The 17,381-nt window shown below is 37.0% G+C and overlaps 1 protein-coding gene across 1 annotated transcript in view; it reads right to left on the bottom strand.

Annotated features, from left to right (window-relative positions):
* WDR70 (WD repeat domain 70) overlaps window positions 1-17,381 on the bottom strand; it is a 353,255-nt gene that overhangs the window by 46,037 nt on the left and 289,837 nt on the right. Inside the window, exons 11-13 of the mRNA XM_032415162.1 lie at window positions 12,839-12,938; window positions 9,885-9,969; window positions 8,312-8,450 (exon numbers count right to left, since the gene is read on the bottom strand). Coding sequence (XP_032271053.1) covers window positions 8,312-8,450; window positions 9,885-9,969; window positions 12,839-12,938 — 324 coding nt within the window. The remainder of the gene's footprint in view (window positions 1-8,311; window positions 8,451-9,884; window positions 9,970-12,838; window positions 12,939-17,381) is intronic.

Genomic DNA, 17,381 nt, shown 5'->3' with positions numbered 1-17,381 from the left:
CTCAGCAATAAAATGTAACAAACTCTTGATACACACCATAACCTGGATGAGTCTCAAAAGCATTCTGCTAAAAGAAGTTGATCTGTATGTTGGCTAACTGAAAATAATAATAATAATAATAATAATAATAATAAAAATAAAGTTGATCTAAAAAGGTTACATGCTCTATGAGTCCATTTAGACGACATTCTTGAAAAGCTAGCACTATAGTGGAGACCAATGAATGCTAGGGATTAGGAATGGGGGGCAGGGAAGAGGGGAGAGTGTGGCTACAGAGGGACAGCACAAAGGAGTTTTTGGGGGGTGATGGAACTGTTCTGTATCCTGATTGTATTGATAGTGGCTACATAAATCCATACATGTTTTAAAAATCACAGAACTGTATACTTTTTAAAAAGATAAATTTTACTGTATCATTTTCAAAAACAAATAACAAAGAATCAGCACTAAACTGGTTCTTATCATTTTCCTTACTTAAAACATTTAAAGACTTGATAAAGCAGATATTACCATGAAATCAGTGGTTTCTTCTCTATTTGCTCGGGCCTACGAATGAGCACTCAACTGTATTCTTCCAATCCTGAGAACTACTGTCCTGGAACACCCACAACATGATAGCTTTACACTTAGTAATTGAGAAGTAATTTAATCAAGTCTTACTGATACCAGCCCCCCTCAGACATTGTAAAGTTAACAGCTAACTTATTAGGGGACTCTAGCTGAGGTCCAGGTACTGTTTAAATTGAAGTCTGATAAGTATGCTGCTTATTTCATGAAATCCCAAGAAAGAATTTAGTAATCCAAACCATGAAAGCAGCAATAATGCAATACTGTTTTTCATCATAGCCCAATGCCATATCTTTTCTTCAGTGATTAAAGAAAATACTCCTACAGAAAGGAGTAGTGGCTGATCACTGTGCCTCTTGACAGTAAAACACTGTCCTAATAGCCATGCTGGAAGTTAGCTCTTGACTTTGAAAAGGTAGTGCTAGAGAAAGAACCATGTAACTGCTGTCCTGGCATATTTACACTAAAACTCCATCATCTTCTACTTCCAAGTTTTTTTTTTTTAATTCAATAGCCAATATATAGTACATCATTAATTTTTGATATAGTGTTCCATGATTCATTAGTTGTGTATAACACCCAGTACTCACTCATCACATCATGTGCCCTTCTTAATGCCCATCACCCAGTTACCCCATCCCCCCACCTACCTCCCTTTCCACAGCCCTCAGTTCGTTTCCTGGAGTCAAGAGTCTCTCGGGTTTGTCTCCCTCTCTGATTTCTTCCCATTCGGTTTTCCCTCCCTTCCCCTATGATCCTCTGCACTATTTCTTATATTCCACATATGAGTGAAACCATATAATTGTCTTTCTCTGATTGACTTACTTCACTTAGCATAATCCCCTCTAGTTCCATACATGTTGATGTAAATGGTAGGTATTCATCCTTTCTGATGGCAGAGTAATATTCCATTGTAGATATGAACCACATCTTCTTTAACCATTCATCTGTTGAAAGACATTTCGGCTCCTTCCACAGTTTGGCTATTTTGGACATTGCTGTTATGAACATTGGGGTGCAGGTGCCCCTTCTTTTCACTACATCTGTATTTCTGGGGTAAATACCAGTAGTGCAATTGCTGGGTTGTAGGGTAGCTCTATTTTTAACTTCTGGAGGAACCTCCATACTGTTTTCCAGAGTGGCTGCACCATCTTGCATTCCCACCAACAGTGTAAGAGGGTTCCCCTTTCTCCACATCCTCGCCAACATTTGTTGCTCCCTGTTTTGTTAATTTTAGCCATTCTAACTGGTGCAAGGTGGTATCTCATTGTGGTTTTGATTTGTATTTCCCTGATGCCAAGTGATGTGGAACATTTTTCATGTGTCTGTTGGGCATCTGGATGTCTTCTTTGGAGAAATGTCTGTTCATGTCTTCTGCCCATTTCTTGACTGGATTATTTGTCTTTTGGGTGTTGAGTTTGGTAAGTTCTTTATAGATTTTGGATACCAGCCCTTTATCTGTTATGTCATTTGCAAATATCTTCTCCCATTCTGTAGGTTGCCTTTTAGTTTTGTTGACTGTTTCCTTTGCCATGCAGAGGCTTTTTATCTTGACAAAGTCCCAAAAGTTCATTTTTGCTTTTGTTTCCCTTGCCTTTAGAGACGTGTCTTGCAAGAAGTTGTTGTGGCCAAGGTCGAACAGGTTACTGCCTGTGTTCTCTAGGATTCTGATGGATTCCTGTCTCACATTTAGGTCTTTCATCCATTTTGAGTTTATCTTTGTGTATGGCATAAGAGAATGGTCCAGTTTCATTCCTTTGCATGTGGCTGTCCAATTTTCCCAACACCATTTATTGGAGAGACTGTCTTTTTTTCCATTGGATATTCCTTCCTACTTTGTCGAAGATTAGTTGACCATAGAGTTGAGGGTCCATTTCTGGGCTCTCTATTCTGTTCCATTGATCTATGTGTCTGTTTCTGTGCCAGTACCATGCTGTCTTGATGATCACAGCTTTGTAATATAGCTTGAGGTCAGGCATTGTGATGCCCCCAGCTTTGGTTTTCTTTTTCAAAATACCCCTGGCTATATGGGGTCTTTGATGATTCCATACAAATTTTAGGATTGTTTGCAATCCCTATCAAAATGCCATCGACATTTTTCACAGAGCTAGAACAAACAATACTCCTGAGTTTTTCATCAAATATTTATACATCTCGGAAGACCAGGAAACAAGGCAGTGCTCATGTACCTTGCCTTTCCGTTCCCAATGAGCAAATGCTCTAAATACCTATGTTGAATATACTGTCTTATCACTTGGCCGTGGGAAAATATACCAATTTTAGTAAGTACAAATAGTTAATCAGTATCCATCTAGAATCTGCATTGTTTAATCTTCTCAAGAAAGTGAATTACAGCAAAACTTCATTAAGCTGATGCTGCTTTATCCAAGATAATACATAATTCAAAGCAACTGCTATTCCCTAGTCAACTAGCTGCCTGATTGCTCTTTAATAAAAATCAGATAATGGCAAGCTAAACTCAAAGTCCATTTTTTCCATCCCCTGGACTTCATATTGAGAAGGTTTCACTATATTTTAGAAGGCAGATAAATGCCAAATATAGTCTTTCTTTCGAGTTTATTTTCAGTTGGCATTTGCACTGCCAATAGCTCAAGTTCCCTCTGTGTCCTATTCCTTGTACAATCCTGACTGGGCAAAGACACTGCTGGACTCCTTTATTTCCAGAAAACTTTTAAAGAGGTGGAACCTTGTATCAGTGAGACAGATCATTAGTCTATTCCCAGGATGATAAAGAAGAAGAGGTGAGTTCCTCAACTCTTCAGAGACAAGCTTTCACAAGCACAGCTTCATTAATTTGTTTGAAGTGAATTTCCAGAATTGTTCTATCAAGATCATATGTAAGAACAAAGACACTTTCCAAAACCAATTCTGAGGACATCTGGAATATCCATTAATTTGAATGACCTTTCTGCTCTCTTACATATGTACAAATAATGGAGGATGATTGTAGTATGAATGATCAGCATGTCCCTTACACTCATAAATTAAGATAAATAGCTAGTTTTGTGAAGAGTCCATTATTTATGGCCTTATTATACTCATTTCTTCTTTCCCTTCAATCTCTTTGGATTTAAAATATCAATATACTCTCCTAATAAAAACACAAAAACTTTTTATGTGATACTTCATTGTATGATATATGTCGTTCTTTAGGTTAACAAATAGAGTAATTTTCTTGGACATCAAAATGTATTAATTTAAATGTCATATCTGAGAATAATCTATGGGTGATATGATTAGATATGATATTTACTTTCTTAATGATCTTTTCTATGTTGACAGTTTTTTAGATTTAATATGTACTACTTTTATAATCAGAAAAATACAATTAAATCAGAAAAAGACAATTAAAATACCAAAAGCAGTCTAGTTGAAAAACTAATGAATGAATAAAATAAAGCAGTCTAGTTGAAAATATCAAAGCAAATTTCCCTTCCCTTCCCTTCCGCGGCTATATACCAGATCAGTTGTGCTAGATCTATAGCTATGTTTTGTAAATAAAGGTTTGATTTTTTTTCTTTCTATTCCTCACTTTGTTCAGTCAGTGTTTGCAGAAACAAAGGTCCCTCACCAAAGTACATAACCTAACAAACAAATCAGAAGAGTAGTCAGGATCAAGTGTGAGATTTCTAGCTTTTTTCCTTTCCACTTTTTTTTCCCTCTTTGCCCAAGGGAACACCTGCTATTTCTTTTAAATTATTGCCAAAAGCAGCTGAGGTGAAGAGGCCACCATCTTAAATAATATCAGGTCAAAAAACTTTATTCCATTACACTTGGGTTAAAGAATATAAATGGTAATATGCTAGTATAATTGCATAAACCATGTCCTTTGATTTATATTAGTGAAAAAGGAAAGTCTGTTAGTCATTTTATAACAAATTATAGTTTGATGAAAAATTACTAAGCTAATAGTAGTTCATAACGTTATTTCAGGTCCTCTCCAGAATAATTAGAACTCTGAAAAGGTCTGAATATGTCTATGTTTCTTCTAAAAATAAATATTTTTTTAAAAATTGATACATCGAGCACTTGGGTGTCTCAGTTGGTTAAGCGACTGCCTTCGGCTCAGGTCATGATCCTGGAGTCCTGGGATCGAGTCCCGTACTGGGCTCCCTGCTCAGCGGGGAGTCTGCTTCTCTCTCTGACTCTCCCCCCTCTCATGCTCTCTCTCTCTCTCTCATTCTCTCTCAAGTGAATAAATAAAATCTTTAAAAAAATAAATAAATAAAATAAAAAAATAATAATTGATACATCATCTCCAAATTGTATTTTATCCATTCTTTCTCTCCTATACTTTCATCACATAAAATAGAGTAATGGTAGCTTTTTACACAATATACAAAAGCTTAGGGTCCCATCTTACACAAAAACTAAAGTGATTTGTAAACTCAAGATTCAAGTTATATTCTGGAATTTATCTTAGAAAAGAGGCTAAGCACACTACTCAAATTATAAAAAAATTAGATGACAAATGAGAAATACGCTGTTTTTTTCAATTGAGGGAATACAACTGGATGACAAAGAAACATCTAAAAATAATATCAGCAGAATTGTAAAATGTGTATGAACATTATACAATAAAAATGGTAAATGTTAAAGAAACATTTGTCAACTCCTAGTGAAGAGAGTCTCTACATTGAAGAGAAAAAAATTTTCAGAGCATATAACAATACAGAGAATGGAATTAAAACCAGTTTTTCCTTTAAGTTTCTTTCAAAAATAAATGGGAAAATATTTTTAAATTTTTATTTTATATTTTTGAAAGCTATTTATTGTGAAGCTTGTAATATAGTTTTTAGTTATTAGGCAACGGTAGAGTTTTTAATATCCCTGACTGAAAACAATGTTTGGCTCCATATACATGTGGCGCTTGGCATTCTAAAATATAACTACCTAGGGATTTATTTTATTCTAGAAGAGGGTGTGAGAATACAATCACTCATACTTTACTGAAGTAAAAGGACTCATCTAGGATAGACCTAAAGCCACCGTTGTCTGTGTCTAATCAAGCAAGCACACCACTAAATGCTGATATTAAGAATGAGATGTTGCCTTTTATGTAAATTAAAACTCAACACAGTATGTATCTTACTACAGCAGAGTGCAGTATTTCCAAAAGAAACGACTATTCTGGTTTTTAATGACAAAAATACAATAAAATAAGAGATATTTTTGGCCCTTCAAGCAAAATGTCCACCATCTTTATCCATTCCAAAGAATACATTTATTTTCTCACATTCCAAGACTTAAAACTTTAGATCAGACGGGCATTTTAAAGTTCTTTTAACATACCATTCTACTATGTAAACAAAAACAATGCTGTCTGATATTAACAACAAAATGCAATCAAACAGATCCTAAATCAATTATTTAAAAGGCTGCTTCAAAGTGCTGTGGCACTTTTGTCCCTATTTGAAGTTTTCTCTTCATATTAATATGGCTCTCAAAATCTGTTTTCTGACTTTTCTAAGACAATTCAATAGAAGGTATATTCCATTTACTTAATGACCGTTCTCCTTTGCTTGCTTCTCTTCATTTGCTCATCCCTTAAACGTTCAGGTTTCCTAGGGCTCATGTTCTCCATCCTTTGTGCCCTTTTCTTAATCAAACTAATCAGCAACCAACATTTCAACTATAAACTGTAAATATTTCTCCCAAAACTGTGTCTTCTTTCTCTTAAGCACCAAACTCACTTACCTATCTGCCTACTATCTCCACCCAGAGGCCATGCAGGTATTCAAGCTCAACGTATCAACAACAATGCACTGTGTTTCTTCCAAAATCTGCTTTTTTCCTTTCTTTTTCTTTTTTTAATCTTGGGGAACACTGGCCCAGTCTCTCAAGTAATAAACCTCAGCCTTCGTACACAACACCAAATCTTGTAAATCTAACCTTCACACTTCAATAAAAATTATGTTCTAAAGCCTAAATCGGACTGTGCCATTCCCTTGCTTTAACAAACACACACACAAACAAAAAACAGAAGATAAAGTCACCTTGTTATTATGGTATACAAGATCAGTTTACCTTTCCATCTCTAGATACTTCTCTCCTGCCTCACTCTCCAAAGACATACCTGTGCTGTACAGTATGCATTACATGGACTTGCCAAGTATACCATTCACTCATTCAACAAATATGTGTCTGGCACTGTTCTAAGCACTGAGGAGATCACAGTGAACACAACAGACAAAGTTCCTGCTCTAGTGGGCTTACATCCTGGTGCAAGAAAACAGACAACAAACATAACAGATGCAATGGCAGTAAGCACTATGGAGGAAAAGATCTAGCTAGAAAAACAACTCAGAGCAACAAAGCAAACAGCATGTTCTATACACTACAAAAACATAGGGTGTCTTAAAAGTGCAATTTTATTTAGGTTTCAATTTTAATTATAATTTAAAACCATAACACCATGAGTAATACTGAAATGTATTGTCATTGAGAGGCATAACAGAACACAGCTTACTTCTGGAACAACCAATTATAATAATTTTATTTTTTGAGATTAAAGTTGATAGAGTCAAGAATGTTTTTCTTTGATTCTAGTGTTTAAGTTGGCTCTTGGATGTACCCCCAAAAAATTATTATTAGTGCTGGCACATTTCAAATTACATCATGAGATTAGAATCTATAAAACTTAAGTACTCATCTAGAATTAGTCTCATTGTTATTTATTTCATTGTCTTTAACTATACCACGGTTTCAAATTTAGGGCCTACAAATTAAGACTCCACAGTAATACTAGAACATTAGAGACAGGAGCTTTTGACTAGTGATTTAAAAACAGTTGTTCAATTGTCTGAATCATGTAAGTACATAATATGTCCCAACTGTTTACAAAGAGCTGAAACAACTGGAATAGTCTACAGAAGGGCGCTGTTTAAGATATAGGATATTACTAAAGGCTTTGACAGTGAGCCAAAGAAAATTTACACAGACATTAATCAGTCTGTTTCATACTCAGAAAATAACAATGACTTACCTTACCTTCTAAATGCTAATACATACTCTAAAAGACTACAAAGGAATTCAGATTTTCCTCTGGGAAACTTCACTATTACTGTATTACAGTCTCAGGAAAGGAATGACTGCATCAGTGAATCAATGCATGCATGCATGCTGTTTTAGTGCTTACAGTGCTTATATAAATATGTAAAGAAAACTAATGGGCTTTTTTAGATGCAGAAGTTAACTGTGAAATGTTTTAAACTTCCAAATAACTAAACAGAAATTAAGCTCAGTGGAAGATGAGTCTTACCTCAATGACAACTCTGGCAAGCAGAATTCTGTCAAAGTTTTCAAGGTTTAGGAAACAACGATACAATTCATCACTTTCTGAAGGCATAATTTTCACTTCTGTCCACAATCCCTGAATCTTCACAAACATGCGCCCTATGGGACACTTCTTTCTGTATCCTACGTGATGATCAGCTTCTGCTTTCCTCAAACTGGTTGGCAGAGGGGCAAATGTCCCTGGCCCAGCTGAAATCCTGACTGAAGCGTGGGCCCATGGGAAATACTGGGTCAGAGGAAGGGAAAGTGTAGATCAGCCAGTCTGCAACATACTAGTAATTCCTGTGTTGGTAAAAAAAAAGTAGCTACCATTGCACCATTGGGGCCAGGACTTATGTTCTATTTAAAAACTAAAACCAAAACAAAAGATGACTAAGAGGCAAACCTCACTTCATTCTCAAGGCTGAGGAGAGAAGAGTTTACATACCGCATCCGTGATGTCTATTTCATACACCCTTTGGAAAGTCCTGCGCTCAAAGAAAACAAGTTTGCCGCTGCCACATCCCCTTTGAACAGACGTCCCGGTGACTATGAGTTTATCATCTGGACTGAAACAGCAGTCAGTCCTACAGACGAAAACAGTGTGTAAGCATAAGCTTATGACCCTACAGCAATGAGTTAAATAAAATATAAACAACACCACTGTAACAAGAGGTGACTCTTATAGAGGGCTCACAGTAAGTCAAGCACTTATATTAGTTTGCTTAATCTTCACAATAATCCTATGGGGTAGACATTATTATCCCCATTTTACTGATGAGGCAACTGAGGCAGAGAGAGATTAAAGAAACCCTGGCCAAGATCACAAAAGTAGCGCAGCTGGGATTTGAACTCAGGCAGTTTGATTGCAGAATCTACGCTTCAAACTTCTACACACTATATTTTTTAATGTATAGGAAGTGTGGGAAAAACTCAAGATAGACCTTGACGGTGCTATAGACAAATAGACATTGTATGACTAATGTCTAAGTAGTGATAATTTTGTCCAGTTTTGGAATTATTTTTTACCACCACTAGCCACCATCCCCAAATAATTTGAGTTTTGTCAAGTCAAGGACCATGAAATGAGGAACAGGTTGAACTGCTGGAACCTAACTGATGGCTATGATTCAAGAGCCCTTGTTATTAGAGATCTGGCCACCTGGTTGTGAATAACCTAAGACACGATCCAAAGAAGTTATGTAGTTAGCATAGCTTGCAGCAGGCATAATAGCTCAAAAAATTCTCATCAGCTATAAATTCATGTTTGTTTGTTCATCTGTTGGTTTTAACAGATAAATGCCATAGGCAACAGACCGTGCTAGAGTCCGTGCTCTGCTATTACACGGTTCCCTCCATTTGACGCTTCCATCACCTTCACGCTCTCCCTCTTGGTCATTATTTAACACAGATGTGAAATTTTATTTCTACAAAAATAGAAAGTTTTACTTAGGCACCAACTGTAGGACTTAAAAGTTCAAATCCCACCTCAGTTGCCTTAGAAAAATCTTTAAATGCTTCAGCTGTCAACTTAATAGAATGGAGATAATGGTGTTCAGCTACCTAGAACAAGATACTCTGAACAAGTGAAGTATACTGAATTATTGACTGAAATGATGACAAGAAAAACTTGAGAAAATGAGATATAGTAATGCTCAGTAACTATGAAATATTGCTTTGATGGAATGGGGTTCAAATTTTAAAAGACAACAAATCTGCAGGCCTACCCTGTCATTTATACATATTAAAAGAACAATTCAATCTCTTAAAATATTTTTACTATCCCAAGACCTATGTGTGTATACACACAGAGAAACACATGAACATATATGATTTCAACTTCAAAAAAATTTTATGGTCTGAAGAATGTGCAAATAAAAGGGAAAAATAAAATGTATCTTTCGAAAAACAGATTTCAAATACTCTTCCTGTCCCTTTTTAAAAGACACATAACATAAATTAAAGTGAAGAAATTTCTTTTCCATTCTCTTACATTTATCAATTTAAAATACGCTACTTACATTGGGAACAAGGTAGGAAGACCCGAGGCTGAAAAAAGTGGTTTATTAAACTGTCGGATGTCCCATAATTTCAATGTATCATCACCTGATAGAGGAATGAAAAAGAAAAAAAAAGAAAGTGAATTGTGCAAAAAACTAGTTCTAAGTTTAGAGTTTGCTAAACTTAGTGTATAACTATAGGAAAGAAGGAAAGAAGGAGGGAAGGAAGGGGAAAGAAAGATGCACATAAGTGTATTTTACTGTTTTAACTGGGCAGTTTGAAAGTAGTGGATGTGAGAACAGTAGAAAGATTTATGATAATGAACTGGCCTTCTAGAAATAAATTTTCACACTGATGTAGCATCTGTAGGCTAGAAGGAACCCTGGAGAATCTACTCTAAGGAGTGATTTGACAGCAGCTGGTAGTCCCCCGATGGTATAGTTGAGCATAACCGGCCTTCTTAAGAAGATATTAATTTAACAACCATCAGGACTGAAAATAGTTCAGTTCACAACAGACTCTTTCTCCCACTGGTGCGTAGATGAAGCTATCCATTAACATTAATGAGACTGAGCCATGTGATTCCCTTCCCTCCAGTGTAACTCTACCTGCGGCTATCATTCTTCATGTTGCCGGGAAGTACAGCTTTTCCAAAAGCTCTTTAAAGTATAATGAATATTCTTCTAAGAATCGCTTTTTTTCTATTTCTATAGGGCTACTAACTAATATTCCTGACCAGAATGAAAGCCAAAACTCATATAAGTAATGTCTTTGCTGTTCTTGCTCCCCAGCGTCCACAGCTGAGACCTGCCTCAACCCCTTGGGTCCAATAAAGAATCAGTATCAGGTGCAAGTGAGGTTGAGTGGAGATTTCAATAAAAATCTCCATTCTCTCCCAAGCGACCCTTCCTCTGAAACCCAACTTTTGGCAGGTGCACTAATCCACAACTGGCTGGACTGGAGACCTGCTTAAAATGGAAAGACTCTGTAAGACTCACCTTTTTTTGGCTTTTAGTCTTAAAAAAAGATTACATATCCTCATAATTCTCAAACAATAAGAAAACATTAATCTGCATTAAACAGTTTAGCTAACCTGACAGGTTCTGGAGCTAGCAGGAGTACCTTACAACACCTGGGGACTCTGCTGAATAGACTTCTATCTGCCATATTCTATACATCCAGGAAGAAAAATGATGGAATACAGTATACGTACTCTGTTGGCGACATGTTACCCAACAGTTATTATGGGATGGAAAGGGAAGGTAAGAATTGTCACCAAAATGGCTTTGACTGAACTGAGGTTAGTCCTATACTTCTAGTAATTATCAACTGGTCTGGGGCTGGCCTGTTTTAGAATCCTCTGAGAGGAATTTTCAAACTATGCTTCCCACTTATTCCTCTCTTGTCTCCCCACTCCACATTGGAGATTTGGGTTCACCATTGTAAAGCTGCAAGAGTAAATGTGAGAATTTCTAAGTGAAACATTTATCATTTGAAAAACTTTCTCAAAAGATTCAGATACACACTCGGGGTAAGAACCACTATTTGTAAGTAAAGAGTATATATAGTCTTAATTAAGAGTCATCTCTTGGGGCGCCTGGGTGGCTCCGTCGTTAAGCGTCTGCCTTCGACTCAGGTCATGATCCCAGGGTGCTGGGATCAAGCCCCACATCGGGCTCTCTGCTCCGTGGGAAGCCTGCTTCTCCCTCTCCCACTCCCCCTTCTTGTGTTCCCTCTCTCGCTGTGTGTCTCTCTCTGTCAAACAAATAAATAAAATCTTTAAAAAAAAAAAAGAGTCATCTCAGGACTCAAATAGGTTAGAATTGATGGACCAAAATACATATTTTATACAGACCCCCCCTTTTCCATATATACCATAAATAGAAAATACATGTGCTTTGATGTTTTACAATTATGTAAGTGAGGGTAGTTTGGATATAACAGACAAGGCTTCCTCAGAGGAAAGAGAATCTGATGCAGTTCCCAAGGTACACAGACATGGAATGGCTGAACTGAGCAAAAGCTGGGCCAAGTCTCTCCATCTCCTCCTCACTCCTACTACCCTCTACACCACGTTGCACATTCTTTCAGGAAAGGAACACTGTCTATGATGTTCACAGTTTAGACCCAGCACCTAGCACAATGCTTGCTCAGAGTAGTTGCTCAACATAGAGCAGCTGAGTGAGTGAATGACTGGCCAAATGTAGTGTTGCTAGATTAACATGGCCTACAGAATAAAAACTAAATCCTTTATGTGATATTTAAAGCCATCTGTAATGGCTCCAATCTACTTACTCTACTGTTTCTTTTCCCTCCCCACAAATAGGCCTACAGGAAGATCCTCAGTCATGCCCCATACTTCCCGTAATGCTCTGCTCATAAGCTGCCCTTACTATTCTCTTGTTTCCTTCTGTCAACACTTAGCTCATCCATGTGAGAAAGATTCAGCAAGAAGAAACCCATATTCAACCTCATGAATGTGGGTAAATAAACATAATATGGCCATACAGAACTATGTAGCCATTTAAAAACTAACATTCAGGTACGCAACTTTTTTTTTTTTAACTGAATTGAGGTACAGTGTTCAAACTGAAAAAAAAAATCAATGGTAAGCCAACAGAAGAGTCTAAATTATAAAATGATATAGGAAAAATGTAGAACATCATCTACAAAATTCCATAAGTTAGAGGCAAAAGTCATCCTTGGAGGCTTCAAACTCCGATGGAATTTGAAGCTAAAATAAAAACTTAGGTCAAAAAGTACATATTTTCTAAATTTTATTTGATACCTTTTAAGAAAACAATACTGCCAAGTCAGAAATGCATTTTAATGGAAAAAAAAAAAAGACTGGCAAAGGTGCACTAACCAAAGCACAGCTAGCTTTACTGTTAGGATATTAGTGTAACATTTGTTAGAGTTAATGATGATCATTTTTAAATACAGAAACACATCCAAAAGAAAGTTTTTAACCTACCTCCACGAGAGGCAAGGACATTACCATCATAGGAAAAAGCCACACAAGAAGTGTCTGTGCCTGGGTCATGAGCCTGTTTATAGTGGAATTTAGGATGAACCTGTTTGCAAAGACAAGCAAAGTGTTAACATCTCATCTGAATTCCAATGAGAACATTTTTGTGGCAAGGGTATTTTACTTTATCATCCAGAAAATGATATATGTAAAATATGAATTTTACTTGGCTATAGTTTTCTTTATTCTGGAAAATAATTCAAAAGGTTTCTAAAAACATCCATTTGCTTTAATAATAAAAAGAGATTAAGTCCCATTTTTCAGACTACCTTAGCAAGCTCTGAGCAACACAAGACTAACACAGTATTTAGTTCTTACAGCATAAAGTTATTGGGACCACTTCCTATCGTAAATATGAATAAAATAAAAATGAAAAATATGAATAAAGATTACAAATGAACATATTATTTATTAAATAAAAAATATCATTGTAGCGGTGCCTGGCTGGCTCAGTCAGTAAAGCGTGTGACTCTTGATCTCAGCATTGTGCATTCAAGCCCCACGCTGGGCACGGTGCCTACTTTAAAATATATATACATATATATCATTGTATTACTAGTATATGCCAGACACTGTGCATGTGGTTGTAGGTCTTGAACGCTCTTTAATGTGCCTGGAGGATAATGTTGTTGTGGAGGAGGAAGAGGGGAAGAACTAACCCTGACACAATGCTAATCATACCCTACATACTCTACTCTACTATCTTGCCTACTTAATTCTCTCAATCACTCTACAAGTTAGGCTCTCCTATTATCATCTGCATTTTACAGATTAGGAAACTGAACCACAAAGACTTCAGTACCTGAGTTAAGGTCACAGAGCTAGTAAGTGGTACAGCTGGGTGTTTGAACCAAAAGGCCCACTCTTAAACACTACACTATACTCCTTCTCTAGTGATGTATGTTAATAGTATTTTTACTTCTAATGTTGCTTCTTCACAGTTAATGACTTATAAAAGTAACTCTACTATACTAATCTTGTCACTCAGTTATGATTCAGTAACCAGCACAGGATACTAGGGAGTCAATTGTCCCAGCCCCACCAGGCTGGATAATTCCAGTGAATGGACAAGGCACACTGCTAGTGATTAAGAGCACGTAGGTCTCTCATGGGAGCCACAGGGATAGGAATACAAGTGACTCCATCTCCTTAGGTCTTACGTCAACCTTAACAATCATGAGTCACAAAACAGAGCTCATGTCCGTTAGCCTCCCACCAATATCCCTGACACCCTGTCAGTGAGCTTCCACCTAAAAGCTTCCAGTAATGAGGAGCACCTCATTAACTCACAAAAGCAGCTGGGTTTTTTGGTGTTTTTTTTTTTTTAAGATTTTTTATTTATTTATTTGACAGAGAGAGAGAGATAGTGAGAGCAGGAACACAAGCAGGGGGAGTGGAAGAGGGAGAAGCAGGCTTCCCGCCGAGCAGGGAGCCCGATGCGGGGCTCGATCCCAGGACCCTGGGATCATGACCTGAGCTGAAGGCAGACACTTAATGACTGAGCTACCCAGGCGCCCCTGGTTTTTGTTTTTAATAATTTGTATAGCTTGACTTAAATTTGTCCTTTCTCTTCCTCTGATAGTCTTAGAAATTTGTATTAAACATGGTGCTCATGCTTCCACCTTTCATGGGTACAAATAATTTACTGATTCAACTTTTCTTTTAATTGTGCATCAAGACACAAGGTTAAACAGGGAAACACGATGTGCCAAGATAAACATGATAAACAAGATAAACATGGCTTTTCTCCCTAGAGAATTGACAGTCTCCTGAAAGAATATGGGTAAGCGTAAGAAGTGACAAGTGGTACAATGGGGACGTGAAGAGTAGTAAGTGAGCACTGAAGAGAGGTGCCTAATCCAAACCTGAGAATGGGGGGCGGGGGAGGAGAGAGGGGCAAAAAGAAATCCTGAGACCCAGTGGATGAAAGTACGAGTTAGCAGATGAAGGAGCAGGATGCAGAGATAAGAATGAGTATTCCAGTCGCAGGGTACTGTGTTGTAGTAGGCAGAATTTTGACCCCCATGATCTCCATCCCCTGGTGCCATGACCATAAACATGTCACTCTACATGGCAAAAGGGACTCTGCAGGTATAACTAAGGTTACTAACTAGTTAACCTTAAAAGAGGGAGATTATCCTGGATTATCCAGGTGGGGCTGAAGTAGTCACATGAGACCCTGAAAGCAGAACTTTCTCCTGGCTGAGGACAGAAGAGGAAGCCACAGAGACAAGACAGAGAGTAAGTCAGAGAGACTGGAAGAATCCGAAGTGTTTGAAATGCCACTGTTGACTCTAAAGATGTGTCAAGGAAATGGGGATCTGAATGCTGCCAATAACCAGTGTGTTTGAAAGAGGACCCTTAGCCCCCGATGAGAGCCACAGCCTTGGCCAACAGTTTGATTATAGCTTGATGAGACCCTAAGAAGAGAATCCCATCACACCATGCCAGACATCTTACCTATAGAAATTGTGAAATAATAAATTGGGTGTTTTTTTAAGGCACTAAATTAGTGGCAATTTGTTATGAAGCAACAGAAAGCTAACATGTGCATAAAGGTAAAAGAGCTAGTTGCAGTCAAAGAACTAAAAGAAGCTAACCACGACTGGAGGGAAAGGAGAAGTGGGGGGGATGGTGGGAGCAGGGCCTCGATCACCAGGAGCCTTGTAGGCCATGGTAAGGGCTTAGATGTTATCCTGAAGGCAAAAGGGAGCTGCTTAATGGAGATTACTCGGAGGATAATGTGACTAGATTTGCTTATTTTAAAGAGATCATTCTGAACACATGTGGAGAATAGATTGGGAATATGTGGCTCCTCAGAAAAACAAAACTCTGCTACTAAACTCAATTAGGAAAATTTGCCACTTGGTCATATTTCATCAACTCATCAACTACTAAACTCTAAATAGAACTTCTGAAAGATACTGTATTGGTAGCAGCTTACCAAAAAGTCTGTACTTACATTTGGCCTCTCAGTGAAATTAACTTAGTTTTTTGTTTATTTGTTTTAAATGTTTTGTTTATTTTTAATGCTCATAAATATATATACACATCTAAAGAGAAGGAAGACCAGTCATTTCAGGAGCGGTAAGGCAGTGCACTATAGTAAAACTGGGCCAGGACCAGGAGATAGAAAATCTAGACTTTGCTTAGTAAAAACTAGCAGTGCGACTGGGGACAAATTAGTCTCTCCAGATCATAAGTTTATCTGCTGTAAAATAAATGGATTGCACCAGATGATTTCTAGGGTCACTGACAGTTCTGTGATTCTTAAGGAAAAGACAAAAACTAGTATATATAATATTTTATAATTCAACAAACTGATCAATATGTACTTTTTATTATTAATAGGACAAAACAGATTTTGAATGCCAATATTTGAACATATAAACACATACACATAAATGTGTATATGTACATAGACCAGTAAAGTGGGATAAAGAACCTTAAAAGGTACAAAGGAATCATCTCATATAAACTTCAGCATGAGCCCCGTGGCAAGAGGTTTTTCCCTGTGATAATCTAATTCTCACCCTTGCTTAGAAAAGGGGTGAGATGAGGCTGTGAGTCTGCTGTTCCCTAAATTGGTCTTGCTTCCTCTTTTTACTGCCCTGAGTGGGATTCTAGGGTTTAAAGGCATACAGCCATCTGGTACTCATGCACAGAGAAAGTGCTCTGTTTCAAAACTTAAGATTCTACTGGATCTAACAGGTGATAGTATAACTATAATAAAAGGAACTGAACAGGAATAAGGGATTACGACTACAGGTGATTTTGCCTTAATCTAGTAAGAAAGAACTTTACCAAATATTCATCTGCCACACTTTAATGTCTCCTCATTTAGTTACTACTTTAAAGGGCCACTATATTGGAGGTTGGGTGTTCTGAAATTTTTACAATTCATTATTTATAATGCAAAACGTGTGAATATATGCCACAAAACAAACCCCACCTTGTCTTTCTGACTTCCCATAGTTCCTATTGCCATATCAATTTACATCTCAGTGCAGCATTCTTTTATAGTAACAAATGGCTGCATATTAATAATTAAGATTTCAAGAGATTACACTCAAAATAATCTAAATCATTTCCTCTTTTAAAAGGACTAACATAATAAAATAAAATTAAAAAAAAATAAAATAAATAAAAGGACCTCATAAAATAAAAAAGCAAAATGCCCTCACTTCAGATGAACAGCTCACGGATTTTATGTCATAAGTGCTCTTCAATTATTAAATTCACTTTAACCAATAATAAAAGTTTATTCTAATTAAATAAAATGATAGCCAGAGGTGATCTTAAACTTACATAAAATATCAACACTTGGACAGTCATGATGACAAACACCCTTACACTCTGGAAACAGCATCAACCTGACTGAAAACGCTTCTGGCATAACTTGGGAAATCTGAAACTGTGACTTCTCCTTTAACTGATTTTATGATCATCCTAGGCAAAGAACATCGATCTTCAGGGAAGCTGAGATTAT

This window comes from Phoca vitulina, unplaced genomic scaffold (assembly GCF_004348235.1).
Source record: "Phoca vitulina isolate PV1807 unplaced genomic scaffold, GSC_HSeal_1.0 scaffold17, whole genome shotgun sequence".
Classification (NCBI taxonomy): Eukaryota; Metazoa; Chordata; class Mammalia; order Carnivora; family Phocidae; genus Phoca; species Phoca vitulina.
This window is presented reverse-complemented; position numbering and strand designations above follow the sequence as displayed.